A 26,707-nucleotide genomic window follows, 5' to 3' on the forward strand; every position below is an offset into this window, starting at 1 on the left:
ACCAATGCATCCTCCGATGGTTTTCTTCGTCTCCCCACCAATACCGCGACATAACATCTGATATCCCTTTACAAATTTGTTTCGGGATTTTGAAGACGGACATCGCATAGGAGGGGATAGCTTGAGCCACCGATTTCAAGAGAACTTCCTTTCCTCTAGCCGAGAGCAGTCTCTCCTTCCACCCGGTTGTGCGTCTTTTAACACGATCAACAAGGAACTGAAAGCAATCTGATCTGTCAGCTCGACAGTCGATTATCCATAGTTGATTGAGTTTAAACTGTTTGACCAGAATGTGTAATAACAATACATATCTGCAGGATGTAGCTGTAGCGGTAGCAGTGTAGCTTTGTGCGGCGCAGGCCCCGAGTGTTAGATGCGGCTGAAATAGTTTGACCAGCGAGACACAATACCCGAGTGTCAAATGCGACCGAGGCAGTTTCGTCTCTGTGTTGCAGCCCCCGAGTGTGGGGTGCAAACAAGATCATGTGGCCTATACGGCACAGCCTCCGAGTGTGGGGTGCGGCGAAGGTGAGGTGGCCTCTGCGGCGAGCCCTTGAGTGTCCGCTGCGTCCCAGGCGAAGTCGCCGGTGCGGCGCAGTTTCCTGATGGTGCGAGCCGGACGGAGTCGATGCGTTGGAGTGAGTCGACGCGGCAGCGGCGTTGCGTCCGATGCATGGTCAGACGGAGTTGACGCGGCACGAACGTAGTCGACAGGGCGGAAGGAGTCGACAGGGCCATGGCGGACGGAGTCGGTCCGACAAGCGGACTCCATGTAGCAGACAAAGTCGACATGGCGGCGGAGCTGATGAGGCGGCGAGTCGCGTCAGACGCGGGGTCGGACGTACTCGACGTGGCGCGTATGGAGTCGACACGGTGGATGGATGAAGTAGTCGTGGCATCGGGAGTCGATGCGGCCTATGGTGTCAGGTCGGACAGAGTCGTGCGTTGGACAGACGACTTCATGATGTGTCTTGTTTGCTTTCGCATGCAAAAAACAACAGTGAAAAACATTAGTGTGTAAGTTAATTAAAATTCATAAGGAAGAGTCAGAATTTTTGGGTGGACGCGTGGCGTCAGATTTTCGTTGATGTTCTGGACATTTGTGCTCTCGTGAAGCGACAGTCGGTCGGCATGAAGTACCGAGTGATCTTGAGAAGAAACGGGTTGTGCTGCGGACCGATGGTTAATGGCTCGGCCTTTTTTCTTTGGACTGTGCCAGCGCGCGACCGTACAGGCGTTAAACACGCCGCGCGTACGATGCATGGCACAAAGCAAAGGCATCACGCATGTCACGAGCAAGACATGCCTGAGCCACTGATTGCATGTGGGTGAATTGAAAATATATGTATGTGTGCTTTTTTTTGCCAAATTGAATCTTTAAAATGTTCTAACTTTCAAATCCTTTGCTCGATTTACGATCCGTTTTCATGATTAGTTTTGTCTCGACATGATCTTCAAAACTAGACCACATATTGCTATGTTTCGGCAAAAAAAAAATCACGTCAAAAGTTGCCCACCAGTAATATATGAAGTTGCCAACCTGGTACTAACAAATTACCACGAGATAAGTTCATACAAAATGTGAGGATAACTTGTGAATTCAACTTACCAACCCAATAATATATGAAGTTGTCACCCCTAATAATGACAAGTTAACATGGTAACTTCATACAAAATATTTTGGCAATTTATGAACTGAAGTTGCCACCCCGTGACGAACGAAGTTATCATTCAATAATAAATGAAGTCACTAGACGGTGATAAATGAAGTTACCATTTGTATTAACTATGAGTTACCACATGACAACTTCTTTCAAAATAGGATGGTGACTTCAAACAAAATAGGGTGGTGACTTATGAATAAAGTTACCATCCAATAATTTAAGAAACTGTCACCTTGTTGGTAGCAAGTTAACAGAGTTATCACATGACAAGTTATTTCAAAATAAGATGGTAACTTTTGCATTATTTCTTGGTAACTTAAGAGTTCAAAAAAAATTGTTGAAACATACCAAAATGGGATTTAGATTCGAAGCACTCGTCGATATGAAGACAACGGTGAAAGCAAATTGTGAAACGGACAGACGAGATGCGCTACAAAACATTTGTAACCTTGAAAATGAACCAATACAAATGCCCCAAATACTTACTAATGCATGATGCACACATGCACAAACACCCACTGTAGTGTGCAAGTTAACACAAGCATTAATCACGGCAACACATGCATGCGTTTGGAGAAGTGCGCAGGACCGTACGCGTGCGGAGACGAACGCGCGTCGTGCCCGCGTTATGATTTGGGTTTTTATTCAGTATACTAGATGATGCCCCGTACTTTGTTGTGGAAATTTTTAGTTAGCACAAGGAGGATTCAAAATTGAAAAATAAAATGAAATTATACATTTTTCACTTAGTGGGGATAGCTTGATACAAATAACATGCATGCACGTGGAAAATATGAGTGTTTCATTAAATATATGTGAACAAATTAATTATTGGTGATGTGGCATGCTTGCATGTTAGAGAAAGTCATTTCTACTTAGATATACTTAGAAGATTGGTCGCGAGCATGCCTGAATTGGATTCATAGATGCGCGAGTTGATGTTCGTTTGACCTGCACACGTTAATATTGATCCTTTGAGTTAGCTATTGGCTGCACGTGTTTAACTACTATCTCCGTTCCATAAAAATTGGCGCGGCTTTGAACTAGCTCTATTACAAAACCGTGCCAATTTTTATGGAATGGAGGGAGCAATACTCATGAGGAGTTTTGAAGCATGTGTTTTGGTCGCGTGGGGCGTGCAGGGCCTGCATGGGCTGGCAGCTGCTGAGGTCGTGGTCGACTGCACCGTCGAATCCTTGCTGTCCTGCAACTTTGCTGCAAACGAGGAGTAGGAAAAATACGCTGGCGAGTTAGGGAAGAATAACGGAACGGTGGGGTCGGCCAAAAAACTGAACCGTGTATTTTGGTAACCGCTTTGGCATGCTCTGCTTCGATTTTTCGATCCCGTGCATCGTGATTACGGATCGGACCGAGACCGCTTGTCTTCAAATCGTGGACGTTGACGCAGCTGCCCCTTGGCTGCATGCATACTCATGGATTAGGGAAATAGACATAGAAAGCTTTCGGGGTGTTTTAGGACTTTCCTTTTTTTTCTTGGAATTTTTTTTTTAACGGAGAGTCATGGCAGCAGATGCATGCGGCCAATCTTTCTTCTTTTCTTTATTTCCTCCTGGTATGGATCGATCTCGTTTTTCTTCCTTTTTTCTCCTGCGCGTGGCCGTTCATGCCTTCGAATCTGGACCAGGAGCTGAGGCAATCTTTTGGGTTCCCATGTCTGCGCCTGCGGACAGAATTGCTCCGTGGGTGGTTGCCGACTCCGCGAGACGCGGTTTAGGTTGATGATGTAGCCGCCGACGCGAGAGCGTATGTTGATGTAGACGGCGATTCTTCGATCTGGGTCGATCCGCGGCATGGATCGGTTGCTTCAGAGCCGGCAAGTTGCCAACCGATGACGATGCAGCCGCCGAAATCGTAAATCCAACACGTTTTTCTCACAGACGGCGCTAATGACGAAATTCCACTTCGGCAATGTCCAGGGCTTTGTGTTTAGAGAGCGACATACGTGTGTGTTGGCTATCCTGTCAGCTAAAAACAAGGGGAGTCAACGATTTATCTAAGTTCAGGGCCCTCGAAATGTTATATCCTACGTCCTGCTTATCTGATGTGATATTAATTGAGATATTACAATGTTGCGCGGAGGTTAGGATGCGCAGATGAGATCTGGCTTGAGGTATATGGGATTGAGCCTCTATGAGAGATTGGATCTGTCCTCCTGGCTCCCCCTCCTAGTACTTTATACTGAGGCTAGGTCTCGGGTGTAGAGTCCGAGTAGGTTACAATTAGAGATAGAACCTGATTCGGTTTCCTTATCTGCTCTTGTCTTGAGCCCCAAGTTCCGGTACCCAGACTTCTGGTAATGTAGTGGGTGTACTAAAAGATAAGTACCCGGTGAGTCACTCCCACGTTACCGAGCCTAGCTCCGCCCATGATTCTGTGTAATTTGAGCTACTTGCATGCACCTCCTGTCGTGAAAATTTTGACAACAGACTAAACCATGCATACATATGTGTTTTTTTAGATGAACAGGGGTCAAACCCACCCCCCCCCCCCCCTGATTTTGTTTGTCGCGCGAATGTTTGTGGTGCGAACGTACACGACTCTGCCTGCTAGCGCGTACGATCCAGACTGGCATTAGCGCAAACGTGAAGAACATACGCGCCTCCTGAACTACGGGCTACGGTGTTCGGCCACCAACGTGAGAACAAAAATTTGGGCCAAGTTTATAGGCCGAGAGCGAGCTAGGCTGGGTGGTTAAAACCTGTTTCTTCGTACAACTCATTCCTCCAAAAGAAGTGCAGTCCAAACGTCGTCTCTTCAACAGACAAAGCAACAAGCGCAGTAGAACATCCCTAGAAAGAAAAGCAACAACTGTGGTGGCCATGGCTTAGCTCAAAACATGCTTGTTTTAACCCTTTCCGATAACTTAGGGATGCATGGTAACTTTTTGTGGTACTTTATAGAGTATAGGGGTGGTAATTTTGTAGTAAACAACATGGAGACCAAATTGCAAAGTGCATGACTACTAGTAGAGCATCGATGACCACATAGTTAGAATTCCATGCTATGTAAAATAAAATCACCATGTTGTCGTGCTAAGTAAAATTCCACTTAAACTCTATAAGTTGTCACGCAGTTTGTATTTTACTCCCTCCGTTCCGCTATATGGGCCCCCATGTATTCCTAAGTTGAAAATCGAAGTAATGTAACATGAGTTTTATATCACAAAAATTATACGTTTATAAACTTCAAATGTTCTATTTTCTAATGATATATTTTTTGTGATATAATAATCATGTTACATTAGTTAGATCTTCAACCTATGCCGAACGGAGGTAGTAGTCACCATATTGTTTAATACAAAATTACGACGCCAGTACTCTACAAAGTACCACCAGAAGTTACCATGCACACTACATTGTAGTCACCATGCTATGTAAAATAAAATGTAAGTGTGTGTGCGCAACGTATGGTACTTGTAGTGATAATATCCGCGACCACAAAATTATAGATAAATGCTCCATGCGTTGTTACCGAAATTTTGCAATCGCCTAATTTTGGTCAATCTCTAAACACAATGATAAAATTTTATTTAACAAACACACCTCATCGTTATCTTTGATATCTTTGTCAATTGTATTGTGAATGAAATGCCCCTCCACTTCGGAAATCTAGTACCATGCACTTAAGCTAAAAACCACAAATTTCTTTCACACTTTAGTAATTTGTTAGAACTTAATTGTAAAGATGATGTAGTCCTTGCTGTGTCTCAAAGTATATTTTGAAGATATATATATTTTTGAATTAGAAACTGCGTATTCCTTGCTTATGGTATCAAATTCATATCACACAATTCACACATATATATTTTTGAATTAGGAACTGCGCAGTCCTTGCGCTTTAGTATGCAGTCATCGAGCAGCAGGATGACAAAGCTATTAGCAATCGATCGAGCTAGTTCGCAGGAGTTGGCCAGCTGCGGGGCGCAATATAATGGAGGCGATGCTCCTGCTTGCCGGCGTCCTGCTCCTGGCGGGTGGGTGCACGGCGTACGCGGGCAGCGGGTTCAGCGTGGAACTCATCCACCGTCAAGTTGTTGTTTTTCAGCGCCTGGGTTCCCGGCACCATCTAGAGGAGGGGGCGATGCGATTGGGGCGGGAGCAGATAGACGGGGATAGTGAATTAACGGTGCGTGACGCGAGATGTGTGGCGTGATTTTTGGGGTCGCCTATTAGTTGTGCGCGCGACGTTGTAATCGGCGCTTTTTTGTTTCCACCAGGACAGAGAGGTGGGGAGAACAAACGAATCTGGATTGTTGGATCAATATGTATGTACGGTGCAGATTTGATTTTCCTGTCAAATTGTTGCCTTTATACCTTTATAAGTATATAAGTATTAGAGATAAAGACGAAAGACAGATAGTTGGGCGCTGGCCGGGCGGGCCGGGCGTCGTACGAGTGATTTATTAGCGTAGAATATGATCTGTTGGGCTGCAAACCTAACGATGGGCTTTTTTCCAGGATTTTTTTTTGTTAATAATACTATCTGAATTTATTTTTCTTAGGGTGGTCCATGCCCCACCGTCCCACACTGCTAGCGCGTCGCCGTGCTCGATGCTGTGGATTGGATGGCCTCGACGTGGTCCAAATTTTACTTGAGCACGCGGAACACCTCGACATAGACGTCATGCAGCCTGGGAGCTTGGCACTTGGCAGCCTCGATAGAGTAGGCTCTGTAGGAGACATCATCCAAGGGCATGGACATAAAAACGACCTCGCAGCAGGAGTTGAGGCCGGCCTTGCGGTTGTGGGAGCGGACACAGACAGTACTCGTTGATGGTGATTCCGACGATGTTGGGGTCGGAGTAGGCGGCGATGGTCGAATCGACGAACGGAGCAACCACCAGAGCTTAGATTTCACCAGAACTGATAAGCCTCGTCTCTGACCAAATCGACCACACACAACACGCCACTGGTGTTGCCTCCGCCGCAGAATCGACGGATGATGGATGGCGTCACCCATCCCCGTCTCCTCTTAGCTCTGAATCACTGACCCACACCTTCCTCTTTCCCCAAACTCTGACCTGCAACAACCCGCCCTCGAATCGAGAAACCACCGCGCCCTCGCGCAAAATCAGCGGCGTACATTGCAAATCTGCGCCGTTGGGGGAAACCTCGGTGGCGCAAGCATGATTTGGCGATCGCCGGAGGGTGGAGCGAGCGAGCGAGCGCGATGCCGTCTGGATGCATTTTGGCGGTCGCCGGAAGGGGAGCGAGCGCGGCGCCGGGTGGAGGCGATATGGGCGAGCGAGGAAATGGACGAGGCCGGTCGGCTCCCGTAGTCCGTTGGTCATCTCCCGTAATTTGCATCTGTCATTTGCATCGGACGGACCAGAACGAATCGCCCGAGACGGACAGAACAAAAACGATCGCGCGAGACATCCTAATAACGACCGTCAGCGCGTTAAGATTTATGTATATTTTAAGTCTTTCCTCAAGGACAATGAATCACATTCATATTTCCATAGTAGAGCAAGTCGTGCTTATTGTATTGACAATGATTTTTTATACCTATCTAAAAAATACGAACCGTTCATTTCACCGTCGTGTGTCAAATTTCTCAAAATATTATAGACCCCACAAGATTGCATGTATATTAGGCCTACTAAGCCGGCTGGTCCGTTACCTGCACCGAATTGGACTGGAACTCCGTGAGGGAATCCATCACCAGCGGGGATCATTACGAGAGTCGGGCAACAACTCTGAATCTGACGAGAAAAAGATCGCTCCGCCGAAAAACTATGGGAGTCGGAAGATGAGACCCGATCGGGCACCGATCGGGCACCCATCGGGCAAGAAATCGAAGCCACGGCCGTCCCATCTATGTCCCAGCCGCGGCCATGGCTGGTCCCCTCTTTTGTTTTCAAGCCACAGGCGTCTCCTCCTAGGGCTAAATCACACGAGAAGATGGCAAATTGTTAGAAGAAGCTGATGAGCCAGAATGCGAGAGAGAATGGTGGCGGCGTCTAGGTCACAGTAGAATGGGAGATGGGATAAGGCGCCTCGATGCCTTTCTTCTATGAGCCTGACTGAGAGAGAGATGGCCAAACATGCCAAATTGATGGGTCATCGAGTCATGAGCTACCGGGCCAATTTTGCACTTGGTCTTTATTTTTATTTTTTACAGCAGGATTCATTCGCTAATTCTTATTGCATCAAAGATTTCACATTTCGCTAAAAAAAATCAAAGAGTCCACATATTATATAATAAAAATAATATTTATTTAATTAAAATATTAACTGGGCGACCCATCGCGTATCCATGGGTAAGAACCTATCCCATACCCTACCGGTGACTAACCGAGCAAGCCGTCGGGTATATCCATGGGCGTAAAGGTCGACCCATATCCTACCCATTTAGGTTAGACATTCGCGGGCGAGTTACCACATTTAATACTTGCCGGCTATATAAGTCGGACTCCAGCCGCCACGCATAAACATGACTACGATCGGACAGATAGCCGAGAGGCCAACAGCGTCAAGTCGTCTGAACTGCCCACAAGCCATATCCGCCGAACAATTCGAGCAAATAATTGGAAAAAATTTACACATGCACTGCCGATTTATTAATTAGGCTTAATTTAATCTAATATTGATAAGCTCCTTTAGAAAACCAGCAAAATCAGAATAGGGATACTCAACAAAATAATCAAATGTCTATACTCATAAACGAACATCGAGATGCCAAAACATAAATTTGATGTCTCTTCTAACTCTTTGTTTTAACGGGTGAAATGAGATAGTGAAGAGAACTAAAAAAATAAGTGATTCCATCTCAAAACTTCTTTGACCGGATGATGTTATATAATTTTCAGTAGGAAGTGTATTGTTCTGTTTTGAGAGACTAGAGCATAGAGACACAATCTTCGGAAAATCCTTTTTTTAAAGGGATATTTGGTGATCATTAAAGAAGAGCAAAGAGAGGTTTTGATGCAAGTTTTTGAATGTATTATTTTATTTTATTGTTCCGTTGCAACACATGCGCATTTCAGCTAGTAAATTAAATATACTTCCTGCAGCAATACGCGGGGTATCGTCTAGTTGTTTTTTTTTATCGGGAAGTATGGTCTAGTTGTTGGAATTGTTGGACACCTCAGCTTATCTTTCTTGTGCGCGAGGCACTAATTTCCAAGAAACCACGCCTACCTAATTGGACGAAAAATATGTCTTTCTACTCCTCCCGCTCCTAAATGCAATATGTCTATTTTTTTGTCCTAAGTAAAATAAAAATAAACCTTGATTAAGTTTGTAGAACCATCTACCAACATTCACGACTGTAAATTAGTTTTATTAAATCCAATATGATATATATTTTCATTGTATACTTATTTGATATTCCAAATGTTGATACATTTTTTAAAGTTGGTTAAATTTTAAGAAACTTGACTTGTGACAACTCTAAGACTTCATATATTTAAGAACTGAGGTAGTAAGAAACATGAGATTTTATGGTAAAAATTATCTTAGAGTTGTTCCTCAAGCATTGTGCGTACCTTCCTTTTAGGAAGATGGCATTGTGAGTTTTTCTTTTCTTTTGATAACGCCGATGTTGGAAAATAGTCAGCATGAAGTCCTGGATCACTAACGGCCTATAAGAAACATCACGAAGGCCAATCCACCATTCATTTATTCCTGGAATGATTGATATAGTACTTGCATATCTGTATTACAGATTACACAGAAAGAATCCACTTCCCTCTATGTTTATCTGATCTCAGAAAGTCATCTTTTGCCTCATCCATTTCGTAGCCGACCATTTTTCCCCTTTCAAAACAGCACAGCCACTGTGAATGCTGTTCGAATCTGTGTTACCATCGAGTCCCTGAAATAAAACACAGCAGCAAATTAGCGAATTAGTGTGGTCATATAGGGACAGCCATTCTCGTAACTAAGCATTCAAACTTTTAAGAAATCGATCGATTGCCAGAAAATATTTGAGGTTTTAAGGGTTTTTATATTTTAATACTCCTTCCGGACGGAATTACTTGTTGAAATATTACATGTATCTAGACGCTTTTTAAACATACATACATCCATATTTGGGTAAATTTGATACAAGTAAAATGGGTCGGAGGGAGTATTCTGATTCACGCTTTGGTGCTAGATATCTGGAACAAGAGAGAGCACAACGCACCATGCTCCAAAAGAGCACAGCATCTCCTTTGTTTGGCTTAACACAAAGTCCTCTGACGATCCTTCCTCCACAACTGCATTCACCATCTCCTGCCTAGAACGCACATCACAAATCACTTAACTTCAATAGATGACCAAAAGCACCCTATGGAACGCTTACAGGAAAAGAAAGTGACCAAGGACAAATATCTCCTGAAGCCGCATACTAGTATCATTTATTGAGAAATACTGGTACACGCAAAATTCAGCTAACCTGAGGAAAGTGGGTTTCACCGCCTTCAACACCATCAGTCAAATACATCAACATTGTAGCAACACGTTGCCCCCCACGTTTGAGGTTGAACTGCAGATTGACCATCCACAATTTTACTGATTCATACAATTAATTTGCAGTGCTGAAATGACTAATAGTAATACTAATAAGTAATGACTAGTCAGGTGATATCGTACTAAGTTATATGTTTCCATAAGAAGTTCTACTTACAGTATCAGAAAAGTAATCATGATGTGGCCTGTAATATTGGCTTGGTTCATACCTGTAGTTTAAGTTAATTTCACAACAATAGTCAAGTGAAAGGACTTCAGAAATTTACAGTCAGAATTCAATCTATTACCGCAAAACTTGGATGAGTTCCCCATTTTCTACAGGTATCTGAGAGAACACAGAAATCCGCTTCTCTATAGCCTGACAAGAGCAGAACAGTTCTTAGGAGGCGAAGAATGAAGTACTAAATATGTAAGGTTAAATACACTCTAATTCCAATTTTTGTGGTAAAGGATTACATATCATGTAGTGCAGGCATATTATGCAATGCAGGATGAATAATAGGGTAATTTGGCAAGGAAGAATAGGTAGCACTACCAGTAGTAGTGTACTTACATAGTGCCAGCATGACCACATCAATCTGAATTTGGTAATATTGAACTGCTGTTTTTGATAAGTTTGTGGAAATTTTTAGACTTCACAGTGAATCCACGTCCACATTGCTGAACTACATGATCCACAATAATTACCATCAATAATGTCACTATATATGTTCCAGTGCCAGTGATGGCATTTTTGTCATCTTGCCAACAGAAGTTACAAACTATAAGGCCTAGCTTTTGCTTTCATATAAGCAGGTTAGTTGTTGGAAATGATGTTAGCTTTTGGTAACACATTTTTTTAAATTCAATTCATGAAAAAAAAACAAGTCAAATTTTAATCTATATCCGATCTTGATTCCACTACTAACAGAACGTGTTAATACCTTAGATTTAAAGTAAAATTAGGAATGAAGATTATCTCATAGACTCATATATCATCATCTTCTCTTGGCCTAACAGATAAAAGAAGAGGACGACTAAATAGTTCAATAACCATCTAGAGGTGAACCATTTTAGATAATGTTGTTTACAAAGATGTAACCAACTTAAGGTAGAATCTTATGGCATGAAACTTATGAACTGAACATGCCTCATTATACTAGTCATGCCACACACATATGCTTGTAGTCTTCTGTGTCACAGAATGACAACCAAGAGAAAACATCACACAGAAGAAAAATCAAATTGATTTTGTGAAATACAAATGCACGTGTTCTTACAAAGTTGTTGCAGAACAGGCAAATCTGAAGGCAGTAGTTAAATGTTTAGAGGGTCATTCAGAAGTAAATGGTAAGGACCACGTTCAAGTAGTATGAACGTACCTGAATGACTGGGAATTTTCTTTCTTCAGAGTTGACAAACATACCAGAACTTGTGCGTACATCACTTTTTACACCCTGGGGGCACAAACAGCAACATTATGAATATAGTAAAAACAATTTATTTTGGGGAATTTCAGTAAACCATAATAGATCTTACAAATAACAGCTCTATCAAACTAGCACTACAAATTCGTCCCCAACACTTCCAGTACCATAATTAACCATAAACATAAAGCTGCCATACAGGAGGGCAAATAAAAAGCATGAGTACAAAACAACAGAAAAATAAATTAAATTGTTTTGTAACCACATCAAGGAAAACGGTAGACAATGCAAACAGACATAAGAAGTCATGTTAGTGCTCACGCTTGAAGAATCAACAGAAGAGTATTGTCCATGAAATATTTTGATCCTGAGAATTAATATATTCCTAGCACACCCATGCAAGCTTGAAAAAGCAAGAGAATAGTTTGTGTTGTAATGTTCCCCATTAGTACATGTCTATATATACACTCAGTCTCAGAAGAAAGTGTATAGTTTGGACACAGATGAAGAAAACAGAAGCTTTTACATTCCCAACTAAGATTTGAAACTTGCTAATCTGCTGATTAAATGGAAAACACAAAGACTAGCCTATGAATTAGAAGCCCAACAAACATACTTTTCCAGTTGCAACATCAACTACAGTAGAAATCTCGAGTCTTGGTCTAGCAATTTCTTTTAGAAAATCACACTCCTGCAAATATTAGGCAAAAAGAAGTTAGCAACTTGTGTATTTGCTATACTGGTGAGGGCCTGAGGGGCCATGTCTGCATAATGTTGCCAGCCCTCAGGTGTATATTTTTGTCCTGGACATGGAAATATGGCTTAAAAATACACAATAGATAAAATATATGTACATATATATTTAGATGTTGAGGAAAACGATTTAGCTTACACCCAACCTAACGACAAGAGAGAGGGCCATACCTCTGAGCTAAGAAAATTATGGAAAACAATTATTCGGGGCGTCCAGCTGATAACTTCAGGCTTCACCTGCATTTGTAAACACATAGATTTGCTTAGAGTAAGAGAAAAATGTGCTCTGGAATTTTCAGTTTGGGTATGAACTGAATGAAGCTTGCCAAAGCTGATAGAAAAATGTAAAAATTATCATACCAAATTATGCATATATGGTGCCTAAATCATGCACGGATACTGGTAAAAACCAGAGAATTACAACCTTAAAAGGAAGTGTAACATAAGCATTTCAGAAGATTCTAAACCCATATTCGAAGTCAATCTTTACAGGTTTCCTACTTTCTATTTCTAAATATATACTGGCATAATCGATAGAGGAGCCATCAGGCTTGACATTCCACCACTGTTATCCAATATATTGCTCATGATCAACATCTTGTTAAATGTAATAAATGTATCCACATATGGTGTTGAGAACTTAGAATTATACTAGGCCATTTTTATTAAATGGTAGAAACAAATACCGCAAAACAAAAGAATGCAACCAGCAAGAAAATGCAATTTACACTTCCAGATCAAAATCTATATCCATACTACTTACAAAATCTTAAACAATATGAGTTTAACATGCTTAACGAGTAACTCGTTACTTGGCTCATTTAACTTCTTTTGTTAACAAGATCAAACTTCAACTCGACTCGTTAGGGGCCGAACGAACCAAGTAACGAGTTACCCATTTTAATCGTGAGTTTCAAGTTTTATTCTCAATCCATGAACATATAGTAAATTAATGAAGCCATTAGGGATAAGGCTGCCAGATTATTTGCCCGCAAAAGAAAAAGGTTGCAATATTATTTTCCCACAAAAGAAAAAAGGATGCGGGAATGTAAGTCAAAAGAGAAGTCCAGATTTCAACAAAATAATGGATAAGACATACGGCTCAAGTTTTAAATAATATCAGAACTTACGTATCCAAGCCGAAGAACTGCTGCCTCCTGATCATTATCCAAATGCACCGTATCTGCCGTGCAGAACACCTAAGGTTTGATTAGACATGCATATACTTACAGAGTAAGGCATATTCCTTTCATTATGGAACTCGACTTACTCAGAAACAATATGCCAAGCCAGTACCTGGGATAAACAGGTATCTGATTTGACATTTTTTTTAAGGGGAGGTACTTCATAACGTAAGAAAAATGATTGAAGAAAAAGAAACACAATGCCACAGAACATAATTATAAGGCTGTTCCAACTATAACATATACAGTGATAAGAGAAAATGCGCATACATTTTATTGGAAATGCAACAAGTACAGGAGGATATACATACTGGGGTGGTCATCTAGATGGCGAAAAAATGCCAGCTGAAGCAGTGAGCCTGCATTTGGCGAAAAAGAAGCCGAAATAAAATAAAATTAAGCTACACATCTAAGCTATAGTTCTGTGCAGAAATGGTTGAAATATAAATTAAGAAGCCAGCATTTGTGGAGAAGAGGGCAACATGAAACTAAATTGCGACTGTTGAAGCAATGTCAAAAAGTCTAATCTTCATTCAGATCTGAGAAAATTAAAGGTAATTCAATGGTTACATTATCAAGTATCTTATCCAGAAAAAAAAAATATCAGAGTATATTGTTTATGTTTTAACGCACATCAGAGTATGTATAGTTCCAGGTGGGAGTCATAAGATAATCCGAAATACAATCAGGAATCCGCTGGGACACAACATGCCAAATTCAACACCTGCAATGAATTTGGGCACTGACTAGACACGAAAACAAAATCCAATCAGACTCATCAGACACATGACCTCCAATGACTCATCAGTAGAAATGTCAGGCATCAAAGCGGCGGAATGCATCTGGAAGCAGTGGGAATGAGACCTCATGGATCTCACTCAGGGTGTACCATGATTCCGCAGCAAGTTCAATTCCCTCCAAGTGATGTCAGACCAGTTAAACAGAGTCCAGTCCGACAACTAAGCAACCTAAGCCACCCCATCCATAGAAATCCCCCCGCCCCCATGACAGCCACAGAGGCTACCAATGTCTTTGCTTTTTTTTACCGGTAATGTTTTTGTTTTATCACCATTAGAACCCAAAGGCGCTTGAACAGCATCCAGCTAGTCACCACGCCCAATTCAATAAACGGAACGTGTCTCATCAGGACAATTCACCCACGGCATCAAACAATGCCGCGCAGTTTCCGAGACTCGAGACTCCCCGACTGAGTCGGGACAAAAAGAGACGGCAACGCCCTGATCCAAATCAAGGCCGAGGGCAAGCAGAGAAAAGAGGGCGCGCACCTAAGATCATGCCGAGGGTGATGAAGGTGAGCAGCGGCAGGAAGCGCCGTGCCCGCGACCGCGTCGTCATCCGATCCGACGATTGAAGTTGGGGTGGGAGGGAGGCGACGAGGGAAGCAAGTTGAAATCGCCCGTGACACCGGCCGCCTTCGCCGGTGCGCGCTGGGTCTTTTATTTCCTTTGCCGAGAAAAGTAATCCCGAGGACGTACCCCGTATGTATAGGGCATTAGGGCCTGCCCCAGCACGACGACGACCCAGTCGGAATTGGTCAAAGTCATCAAGTATCACGTGCTCACCTGTTACTATTTTGGTAGTCTTTTTTCTTTTTTTGAGAGGAACGACCGAAGTTCAACAGAAAAAACATAGAGATAAAAGGTTCGCTCGGGGATCATCCAGCCAAAATATATCGACCTGCTCCAAAAGAAGTAGCTAGTGCAGCTAATCTATGCGCCTTTCCATTAGCTTCACGTCGTTCATGACCGAAAATGGTCTTTTCAAACTAAAATCTTCTCACCAGTATGCCTTGAATAATCATGCCATGAGCCCTAAAAGAATGCTCACCATTAATGTCCTTCACAACCGTAAGACAATCCGAAGCAAACATAACTCGTCGAACATTCCCATCTGTTGCAAGGGCTAAGGCTTCATCACATGCACATGCCTCAAGAACTTGAGGATCCGATAGGCCATCCACTACCACCACCGACACGCCCACATAATTTCCCAAACCATCACGACAAACTGCCGCAAAAGCCTCCTTCGGACTGCCTCTAGCAACTGCTACATCAACATTGATTTGAAACATACCCGCCGGCAGCGGAATCCAGTGCGGCACAGCCGGCCTGCCATGGACAACTCTTCCTGATGGAGTCCTTGCATAGATCCCCAGCTCATCAACATACTTGGTGATAAAAGCATGTGTAGATAGAGGACTCTGAAATTCCTCCTCATGAATCGCACGGCGACGCGCCCACCAGATGGACCATAAGGTAACCAAGACCTCAATGAACTCGTGTTGCTTAAGAGATTTACAAGTGACAGCAGCCATAACAACTTGGGATCCATTGATTCATCGCCAATAAGAGGCGTGATCAAATTGTCATCTCGCAAGGACCAAACACACTTCGCCATGTTGCAATCAAGGAGAGAATGCCTCCATGAAATCTAGCTTCCTCAACATCCAATGTATAGATTGGATCGGAAGCCTTAGAGGCAACTAACTTTATGTCGTAAAACTTTCCTCCCTTTTCCCTTCTTCCATCTCCTCCTCTTCCAATCTCTCTCAGTTTCCGCAATCAATCCAAACTTTCACCACTTCAATCTCACAGTCCAATCTTCGCCATGCCACCTGACGATCCCCCTCCATCTGCAAATCCCACACCCATCTTAAACCCACCACCTGAAAAGCAACACCATGACCCAAACCTCACCTCAAACCAAAATCAGACTCGCCCGATGCCTAGTAGGAATATTAGCAGGTCCTGGGCAGAAATTGAAGATGAGGAAGAAGCTAGAAGATCTGCTCGTCAGAGAGCACAGATAGCCCGACGTGAAAGAGAGATGCAAAGAGCGGCAGAAGTTGAAGAAAGAGCAAGATTTGAGGAGGAACAGAGGGAAAGAGAAGCAGACGTGCCAGATCTTGCTCTGGACCTTCAGGCATTGAAGATCTCTGCACCAGGTGAATGCAGCCTTCAGGTACAAGAAGTTAATCCTGGGTATGCAGTTACTTCACACAATCTTTTGTTGAAAGTTGCTTGCTCGGGAGGTACACCTAGGAATATTTCCAAGCATGCAGTTTCTGTAGCCATGGCCAAAGCTTGGGGCAAAAACTATCAATTAATAGCAGAAGTAGCTCCTAATTTGTTCATGGCCCAGTTTCTTTCTGTTGAAGCTATGCATTTTGTGATTGCTAAGCAACCTTGGACCATGGGGTCAGATAATCTATTGATTGAATGGGTTAATCCAAATGAAGATAGCAAATCGAATGAAGATTACAAATTTGATACCCTCTATGTGCCTATCAGAATTTATGGGGTTCCTATGTCTTTAAGATCTCTCAGTCTGCTTCAAGGAATTCTCAAAAAAGTAGGAGAGCCTTCAGATCTTCATCCTTTGACAGAAAGCATGTTGTTTGCTAAAGGAACTTATATTTATGGAATAGCTAAGATGAATATTCACAAGCCCGTGAAAGACAGAGTTAAGTTAACAGTTTCTGAATCTACCAATATCACTGCTTATATTCATTATGAGAAAATTGGTAGAATCTGTACTTTCTGTGGTATTATGTTCCACACAGTCTTTCACTGCAGGAAAAGAATTGATCTGTTCATGGAACGTATTGCAAAGAAGCAATCATCAGCAGATCTCCCCTTTGAAAGGAATGGCAAGTGGATGACAATAGTTGAGGAGATTCCTAAAGAAACTAAGCTTGAATATGAAGTCCAGGAGAAATGTCATGCTAAGAAGATTCAGAAAACTTTTCAATCCAGAGATAGAGTATGAGACAGGCAGGTCAGAGGAAGAACATGCTTCAAATTATGACAGAGAAGAAGATCCAAGAAATTCTAGACAGACTGTGACAAGGAAGCAGCTGGGTTTTGATGAAGGGGAAGTTTCTTCAGTAAACAGGAACAAAATAGAGGCCATGGAGAGACGAACAGAGGTTGAAGATGACACTGTACACCCACTTAATCGCATTGAAGAGAGTAACTCAAGGCCAGTCGGTGCAATTACTCCTTGGTCTGGGCATGGAGGACACCTCACTCAAGTTACAGAAGAAGATATGCACATTGAGCGACACCTGCCTCAGGGACAGGAGAAAGGAGACCAAGCAATGGCAGAGGCAGGTGACTGTATCCAAGTTCAGGTTCCAGAGAACTCCCAGCAGGCACTAGAAGCACTGCTACACTCGCCTGAAGAAGAAATGAGAAGTTTGCAGGAAATGGTATAAAGGCAGCAAGAAGCAATACAGAGACAGAAAGGGGTATACACTTTTAAAGAACCTGGTCCTTCAGGCACAAGAGGAGTACTAGTCAAGCAACCTTTAGATGCACAGTTCGTGGCCGAACCAAAAGGGAGTACTACTTCGCTTGCTGAACAACCCCACATAAGGGAAAGGGTAAAATAGACATGATCTCTAAACCCCTCGTCTCCCCTAGGCAGCTACGACTGGCAGCTCCACAGGCTCACACTGCAAACATCACATCTGCTGCTGCAATGGCATCTTCATCACAGAGGCCTCTGCATCCAAATAATGATGCTAATTTCTCGCCCGTCCAAGCTACCTCCAGGCCAATCAATCCCCATAAATCCTCCCATACATACAAGAGGTACTCTTCCCCCACCTCCATCCTTGGTCTCCCACCGGCGAAAAAATGGGCCGGTCCTTCCTTCGGAGATGCTGCGCTGGCGCACGGCATCATCGCCGGAGCTAGGAGCTCATCCCGGCCTAGCTCTACTCCCCCCGCGAGCTCTCTTCGAGGCGGATCTGGAGAATCCCCACTCCGGATCGAGTTTGCTTCCCTGGAGTTCACTGGAGACACAAGTTCCAATCCAACATCGAGAGCTGGTAGCAGAGGAGGAGGCGGAGGCGGAGGAGATCAGAGAAGAGGAGCACGCCGTGGCTCTCCTTCCTTCCCTTCGAGGGGGAGTCGAAGGAGATCTTCGGGATGGGATGTGCCTCCTGTTCTTAGAACTGGAGGTAGTCATTCCTCTTCTGCAGCAACCTACACCGGTGGGGTTAGTACTTTCGGTGGGAATGGAGGCGCACAGGCCGAAGAGATGGGTGTCGGCGGCAATGTCGGCAGCAGCAGCAACAACACTTTGGAGCCTCTACTGCAACCCACTGCTCCTGCCGCTGGCAAGCAAGCTGACGGCTTCAGTTACAGCACAATCGCAGGTATTGCCGATCCACACTCTAGCCAGCCAGCCCAGCATGAGAGTAAGAATGATGATAAAAATCAAGAGAAGCTTGGCATTTGTTCTCAACATGGTGGCTCCTCCCTCGTGGGTCTGGTATTTGTTGATGGCGATCTGGGGGAGAGGAATACGTCCGAGGTTCAAGTACAGACTCAGGACAGCACTATTGGATGGAATTTGGAGGAGCTTAATGCTGCCACTATGGAACTTAATAGAGACGATGATGGGAAGGCTCTGGCGCTAGCCTTTAAGGCGCCATGGGCGCCATGAGGCTCATAGCCTGGAACTGCTGAGGTTCTGGCGGGGGCCTTGGCAGTAGGAAGATGGAGCACCTCGCTAGGTTGATCTCCTCCACAAAAGCCCAGGTAATTTTCATTTCTGAAACGAAGACAACCAAAATTAATTCCTTTCATCTCAATAATCATTTCAATCTTTGTGATAGCATTGTCTGGCCCTCTTCTTGTTGTGCTGGTGGTCTTTGGCTGATGTGGAAGGATGATGTTGATATGCAGATCAAGTTTATATCTAGTAACTTAGTTCTAGGCCTAGTAGACTGTGGTAACCCTAGGCTAACTTTTGCGCTGGCTTGTATATATGGCAACCCGTACCATCGCTTGGACAACCTTATCTGGGATAAAATCGAGTCTTTTGTGTATGATAATCTCGATATCCCAGTTTTATGTATGGGGGATCTGAACAATATAATGTTGCCCTGTGATAAAAGTACTCCTCGTGTTAATACCTCTCGTATGCATTGCTTTAATCATTTTGTGAAGAGGTGTGGTTTAGTTGATCTTGGCTTCAATGGTCCTGCTTATACCTGGTGCAATAAACGTTTTACTTCTAAGCCAGTGTTTGAACGTCTTGACAGATGCTTTGCTAATGCTGGTTGGTGTGATCGCTTCCCTAATACTAATGTTTACGATCTCCCTGTTTTGCTTAGTGATCATGCTCCCATCCTTAAGATTACCGATTCCAATTTCCGGAGGCCCCGACTTAAATTCAAGTTTGAAAACTGGTGGCTTCTTGAAAATGATTTTCACTCAATGGAATGCTACTTATCATCAGAATTTTTGCACTAGATCTACTAACCTGGCAGGTGCTTTAAGGAAATGGTGCAAGAAGAAAAAACCCCTACAACAACAATTAGATGAACTGCAAGACCAAATTCTAAAGATTCAGTCAGAACCTATCCATCTGCAGGATCACTCTAAAGAGGAGGTCTTAGCCATCGAATATGAGGAAACCCTAACCAAGCTCACTGAACAGCAACGGCAAAGAGCTAAGAAACATTGGGCGGCTAATAATGACAGGAACACCACTTTTTTCCATCAAGCTGTTCTCAAAAGAAGAAGGAGGAATTGTATAGTCTCCATACAAGATGAGGCAGGTAATGTGCATTATGATCCTGAACAGATTGCTAACATTTTCAAAAGTTATTTTGTCTCTTTGTTTGGCTCCTCTAACACTGAACATGAAGAATTCCAGCAGCAAAACTTCCCTGAAGCTCCTACAGATGACTATACTTATTCTATTCCAAACAAAGATGAAATTCTACAGATCCTTAAGTCGATGAAGAGAAATGCTTCCCCAGGTCCAGATGGTTTCAGTGTGGCTTTCTACACAGCGGCTTGGGACTGGATTGGAGATAACATCGTCAAAATGGTAAGGAATTTTTTTAACTCAGGTATGATGCCACAAAAACTCAATGAAACTCATATTGCTTTGATTCCTAAGAAACTGGCTCCGATTTCTACTCGTGATTTTAGACCTATTAGTCTCTGCAATATTGTTTACAAGATTATTTCTAAGGCGCTTGCTAACAGACTTAAAAGTCATCTTCCTGATCATATTGACCCCATGCAGCAAGCTTTTATTAGAGGCAGGCGTATCTCCAATAACCTCATAATTGCTCAGGAAATTGCTCATTCCTTCAGTCTCTCTTCCAGGAATCATAAGGCTTTTATGCTTAAAATTGGTCTTGCCAAAGCTTTTGATCGCCTTGAATGGCACTTCATTCGGAGGGCGCTTCTACGTAAAGGGCTGCATGGTAATTTCATCAAACTCATTATGGCCTGTATCTCTTCGCCTACGTTTTCTGTTATCATTAATGACCAGCCTTTTAGGAGATTCTCTGGCAGTCGGGGAATAAGACAAGGTGGTCCTTTATCGCTATGTCTTTTTGTCCTCGCTGCCAATGATCTGTCTATTTCTTTACAGGAAGCGTTATAGAATCGTCATCTGAATGGTATCTCTCTTGGCCCCCATTGTCCCCCCATTCATTCTTTAATGTATGCAGATGATCTTCTGATTTGTGGACAGGCCACTCCTCAGGAAGCAACTAATATTCTTCGTATTATCAATGATTTCTGCCGTAGCTCAGGTCAAACTCCAAACTAGAACAAATCTGCTGTCCTTCTTAGTAAGCAGGTGGACCCCAATCTTGTTGCCCAAATTAAAAGCATCTTCCCTGTCCAAGATCTTGATAATTCTACTCTGCATTTTGGGCATCCTTTGATTCTTCCTGCAAAAAATAGGTCATCTGCTTATAATTTTCTTGTTGACAAGTTCAATTCAAAACTCAATGGTTATAAAGCTAATAGTCTCTCCCACGCTGGTAGACTGACCTTAATTAATTCGGTTTTTTCCTCCATTCCTGTCTATTACATGTCCACTTTTCTTTTTTCTAGAAAATTCCTTGCCAAACTCACTTCTATCATTAGGAATTTCTGGTGGACTGGGGTCAGGGATCGGAGTTCTACCAAGCCTCTTTGTCTTAAAGCCTGGGATGATATTTGTAAACCCAAAAAATTAGGTGGGCTAGGTATCAGGAATATTCAAGCCATGAACAAAAAATCCTGCTTGTCTCTTCGGCCTGGCGCATTGCTAGTGAGCCAAATAGCCATCTTTCTCTCATTCTCAGGGCTAAGTACTTTCCTAGCTCTTCCTTTTGGAGACCCCACGGTAACACTCCCAAATCAGGTTTTTGGGCCTCCATCTCCAAAATAAAACACATTCTCCTTGACTCCTGTTTTTATCAAATCAGAGAAGGCAATATTTCCATCTGGAGTACTCCTTGGTTCCCTCTGTGGGAAATTGTCCATGACCATCTAAACATTCAGGATGGGCACTTCACTTACCCAACCAAGGTTAAAGATCTTTCGATAGAGAATCATAAACTTTGGAATACTAACTTAATTTTGCAGATCTTTGATCAGCCGGCAGCTGATGAAATTCTCAGGACACCAATTCTTCCAGGAGATGAGGAGGACATTCTCTGCTGGAAGCACAATGATTCTGGAGTTTGCACAGCTAAGGAGGCTTACAAATTTTGTGCCCAAAACATGCAGATCTCCTCTTCTTCCCCCTCTCTATCTCTGCAGGTTATTTCTACACTCAAGAAAATCTGGAAGGACAAACACCTCCTTCCCAGGGCCCGCGAGTGGACGCGTTGGCCGGTGCGTGCGACATTGTGGCTGCTCATGCGACTGGCTCCGGCGCTGGGAGCCGCAGGCCCCCTCAGCCGGTTGTCTGTCGACGGCCGAGGAGGTGGCGGTGGTAGCTGTGACTACTGCTGCTGCTGCACCTGGGCAGGGTCAGGGTTCTCCTGATCCTGCGACATGGGCTGCACGTCGTGTGACCGCGTGTTCGCTGCTGGGGCACCACGCGGATCGATCCGAGAGTCGCCAGCCCGCTTGGGAGGCCTAGCGACTAGTTCTGCCGTCGGAGAAGACGAAGCTGATGTGGCTGCAAACGATGGCGCCGGCGAGCTCTCCGCACGTGCCCCCTACCTGGCATGCCAAATGTCGTAGCCCGGGGCTTAGACACTGGGGATGCGAGGCACCCCCTTTTTGGTTCAGCAGTGGGCGTTGGGGATCGCTCCGGGAGATCGCCGGCGAGGCAAATGACGGGGGTTGCAATGCACGAGTCGGTTTACCTAGGTTTGGGCCACCCGGAGGTGTAAAACCCTACGTCCTGCTTCTGATTGTTTATTAGCCAATGAACAAGTGTTTACAAGGTTGCCGGGGGAATCCCGGGGTGCTCTCTTCCCTTTTTTGCTAAGTGGCTACTTGCTACTTCTGGCCTCAATCACTTGGGATTGTAACCCAGCTCCAGTTCAACCCTAGAAGAACCAAAACCCAACCCCTTTGACCGGTGGCGCGGGTCCTCCTTTTATACTCAAGGGGATACCACAGGTGCCACGGTCTGCATGGGGGATGCGCCCTAGGACACGTGTCGAACAGAGACCCAAGGACAGATGCACTGTAGCTAGGGCCACACGTGTCCTAGATTCACCGCGGGCTACTCACTGTAAGCTACTCACTGTAGGTTGACTAGATGAATAACCTCTTCCCTGTCGGAGCATTTAATGCTCGGCTTGTGGCACACTCCACGCTCCGACCAGCACTGCACAGAAGGGGCCTGCCGGGCGGCCACGTGGCGTCGATGCTCTGCCTGTACTGGGCACCGACCCTGTTGCAGGCGCCAGCGCCAGGAGACACCTTCCCCGGCAAGCGAGCTTCCCGGGAGGCGCCCCGACGGGGATCTTCACGCTATCTTCCGGGGTAACCCCCGCAGCCTGGCTAGCCCTGCCGAGCTGGTGGCTTCCCGGGCAGCCCTACCGGGCTGGCGGCTTCCTAGGCAGCTCGCACCATGCTGCCTCGGGGGCTGTCCTTGCAGGGAGCAAGCGAGGCGACCCACGCGTTGAGCAACAGTGGTACCCCGGGTGCCACTGATGCGACAGGCCCACTGTCAGCGGCCTTTTCCAGGGCCGGGTCGCATCCTTTCGTTGCTTCCCCGGAGGTGCTATTTTCTGCCTCGTTCCGGTCTGCTTGCTGGCGGTGCCCGAGGGGGGGGGGGCGTCTTCAGTTTCATCTGCGCCTATATAAGGTGCTTGGCTTGATGGTGTTTCTTCGCAGGTAGTTGCTGTTATTTTTTGTTGTGCTAACCCAGGGAGCGATCTGCATAGCTGCGTGTTCGCTGTCCAGGTTGCCTGGGTGACGGTTCTCATGGTTGTTGTGCTCGTGCGAGGTTGTCGCGCTGTTCTAGTTTCTTTTGCCGGCGTTGGATCATGGCATGGCGGTCCGGTGGTGTCGGTCGCGGGAGGTTCCTCATCGTCGTGGTGCGTGTCGTCGCGGCAGATGGTGTCTCTTTTCCGGTGTTATGGCATGTCATGTTCCGCCGCGTGGTGCGTGTCGTCGCGGCAGATGGTGTCTCTTTTCCGGTGTTATGGCATGTCATGTTCCGCCGGCGGTCCGTTTGCCCTTCCGCCGTTTTGGGTCGCGTCACCGTCGTTCGTGCTTGGTTTGCTTCGGGAAAGCGTCGGGCTCTTATCGGAGGTTCGTGTTTCCTGTTTTCGTCGAAGGGCCTCCGCTTGCATTCCTGCCGTCGCCGTCTTCGTCGTCAACACGCCTAATCCCGTTTGTGACGTCGAGGTAGTTACCCGCTTGTTCTCATGTCTGCCGTCCACGCATTTCGGGATCTCTGCTGGGATGCACTATGGTCCGCCTGGGAACTGACGTCGTTGTTGTCGGGAAGGGCGATGCAAGTTCGGATGTGATTTGCCACAAGCGGCTGTCCGCTCGCGAGCAGCGGTGGGCGGATTGGCGGCTGGATCATGCATTTTTTGAGCCCGGGATGGACGGGGAGGGCGTCCCGGAGCTGTCGAAGTTTCATGCCTCTAGGCGGAACGAGAACGGGGGATCGTGATCCATCCTGATGGTTTTGTCGATAGGACCAGGTTAGATGTTTGTGTGTATGAGCTCTGTTTGTTGTCGGGGATGGTGCCGCCGATGTCGCTCTTTCTGCGCGCGGTGATGGAAGCTTATGGCCTTTGTCTCTCCCAGGTGCATTCCAATTCCTTCGTTTTTCTTGCAATTTTCCAGCATTTGTGCGAGGCGTTTGTCGGGGTCATACCATCAGTGGCCCTGTTACAGCACTACGTCAAGGTCCGGAGGGAGGGTGTTGCGCTTGGGGGAGGCGTGTGCTTTTGCCTTCGGGACAGGCTAAAGGTCGCTTTCCCTATCGTCAGGAAAAAGAACTGGGAGGAGTGGCGCCATCAGTGGTGTTATGTCCGCTAAGATGAGTGGCATCACTGTCTAGATGAAATTGCCGAAGATGCCAAGATGCTAGAGGGCTAAAGCACCTGTGATCCTCGTGATGTTCTTCTCGGGCCTATTGTGGATAGGATATCGGCATTACATCGAGCGGGTTTGACCGGCAATCAGATCATCGCTGATTACGTTAGCAGGGGCATCGCTCCACTCCAGCTGCGATCGCGTCCGTCGTGGGAACATGACGGGCTGGACGACAGGACTCGGCTTGATCCCGGCCTAGGGATGCAACCGTCGGGAGACGTGGTGAGGTGTAGGGTGCACTGGCTTTATGGGGGGAGGGACGGTGTCGCACCGCTTCCCCCGGGCGTCGTTGGATTGGGCGCTGGGACCGAGGGTCTGGCGGATATTGTTGGCCAATTTCCTGCCTGCGATGAATGGGGTCCGGTGGTGACTGCTCGCCCCTCTACCGAGGGAGGTGTGCAGCGTATTGGTGATGCTGGAACAGTTGTCGACCGGTTGTCCGTCGAAGACCCTTCTTCTGTTGGAGGGTATTGTGTCCTGCCCGGCGGTGACAACGCTTGTGGGGCTTTTGGTGGTGCTGGCGCGTTCAACAACGTCGGTCTAGGGCTCTCGACAGCGGGGGGTTCCATCTTGGAGGCATCTTGTCTGGGATGGGTCGTTTCTGATGGGGCTTTTGGACCGTGCAGTGGGAGCCCCTAGGGACCAGTTCCCGAAGCTATCTCGCAAGCTGTGTCGATTGCGTCATCCACCGATACCGCGTATGTGCCATCGAGTGCTCTTTCCCCCGGGCCTGCCAGCGGCCCGTCTGTTGTGGTCCCCGTTATGTCGGTCGGCGTGTTCCTCGTGTTGACTGATGTCCCCGAGAACGCCGTGGTCTTAGCGGTTCTCTGTGCCCAAGTAAGTTGGGTTGTCTCTCGCACGGTTCGCTGGTGTGTTTGTGTTTTTGCCTGGCCCTTGTCCTTGTTGAGTTGTGCGGTGCTCTGAGTTGTTTTTTATTTGTGCAGCGGTGATTCCGTTGAGCGTGTTGTGGGACGTCCGGTGAAACGGTTACGTGGGGTCGGTGCCATCGTCAGTTCCACGTCTAGCAGGGCCAGGACGGTGTTTTCGCTCGTTGAGGGCCTGTCCTTTGGTTCTAACGCCGAAGCATGGGCTGGCGACGCCGTTGTTCGGCACGGCAGGTGCGGCCAACGTGTCTTTGTTGTTTGCCAACTTGGTTGGGCAGCTTGGGAAGATCGCTGGTGTCATGTCTGACAAGCTCAGGGATGAGGCTGTCGTGGTCGCCGGGGAGGTGGCACGTGCTCTCTTGTCCCCGGTACGTCTTTTTGTCCTCGACTTCCCATTCGACGAGCTCCTCGGTGCTTGGGTCAAGGGCGATGACCATGAGTCTCACCAGGCTGATGTGGCCTTCTTTGTGAGGAGGTGCAGTCAACGATGACTCGCCTGGAGGTGTCTGGTGCGCCGTCCCACAGGGAGAAAGAGTAGGCCGACGAACACCGAGCTTTTTCTGCCACCCGGACTCGGCATAGGCGTGTAACCCCCCCATCCCCTGCCCCTCACATTCAGAAAAATACATCGCTGTCTACTTGAACGTTTGACCACAGGCATTATTTGTACAACCCCGCCCAAGTAAAAAAAAACTTCGCATTTTCTTTGCTATCTATATTGTGCTCCAGGAATTCGTTCGTTTGGTGTCGGGAGTAATCCAGTGTGTGCTTCCCTTCTGGATTTAACATTGTTATTCTAGTGTTTTGTTAGATTATTTTGTCGTGCGTGATTTTTATCCGGCTGGGCCCATTACAGGGCTAATGCGTTTGTTCCTTTTGGATTAGGAGCGTAAGGCGCCACCTTTGCGTTCCCAGGTGCCATTGTAGACCGTCTTGTTGGAAGGAAACCCTGAGAGTTTTTTAGCAGGGGGTCAAGGAAAGTTCTGGAGACTTGCTC

The 26,707-nt window shown here is 45.7% G+C and overlaps 1 protein-coding gene across 3 annotated transcripts; it reads right to left on the reverse strand.

The window, feature by feature from the left end:
• Window positions 1-9,282: 9,282 nt before the first annotated feature.
• LOC100843006 (prolyl 4-hydroxylase 1) lies at window positions 9,283-14,971 on the reverse strand. 3 transcript variants are annotated; one of them, XM_003579512.3, is made up of 11 exons: window positions 14,771-14,971; window positions 13,796-13,843; window positions 13,431-13,483; window positions 12,472-12,537; window positions 12,164-12,238; window positions 11,503-11,577; window positions 10,429-10,499; window positions 10,299-10,350; window positions 10,068-10,157; window positions 9,816-9,908; window positions 9,283-9,503 (listed from the first exon to the last, which is right to left on the reverse strand). In XM_003579512.3, exons 1-11 carry the CDS (start codon window positions 14,838-14,840, stop codon window positions 9,396-9,398), a joined length of 801 nt encoding a protein of 266 aa, XP_003579560.1. In that variant the 5' UTR covers window positions 14,841-14,971; the 3' UTR covers window positions 9,283-9,395. The 3 variants fall into 3 exon arrangements, with proteins under 3 accessions (XP_003579560.1, XP_010239762.1, XP_024311410.1); XM_010241460.2 differs by having other exon boundaries at window positions 13,431-13,499; window positions 14,771-14,963; XM_024455642.1 differs by lacking the exons at window positions 13,796-13,843; window positions 14,771-14,971 and adding an exon at window positions 13,571-13,789.
• Between the last annotated feature and the right edge of the window lie 11,736 nt (window positions 14,972-26,707).

This window comes from Brachypodium distachyon, chromosome 5 (genome assembly GCF_000005505.3).
Source record: "Brachypodium distachyon strain Bd21 chromosome 5, Brachypodium_distachyon_v3.0, whole genome shotgun sequence".
In the NCBI taxonomy this organism is placed as follows: domain Eukaryota; kingdom Viridiplantae; phylum Streptophyta; class Magnoliopsida; order Poales; family Poaceae; genus Brachypodium; species Brachypodium distachyon.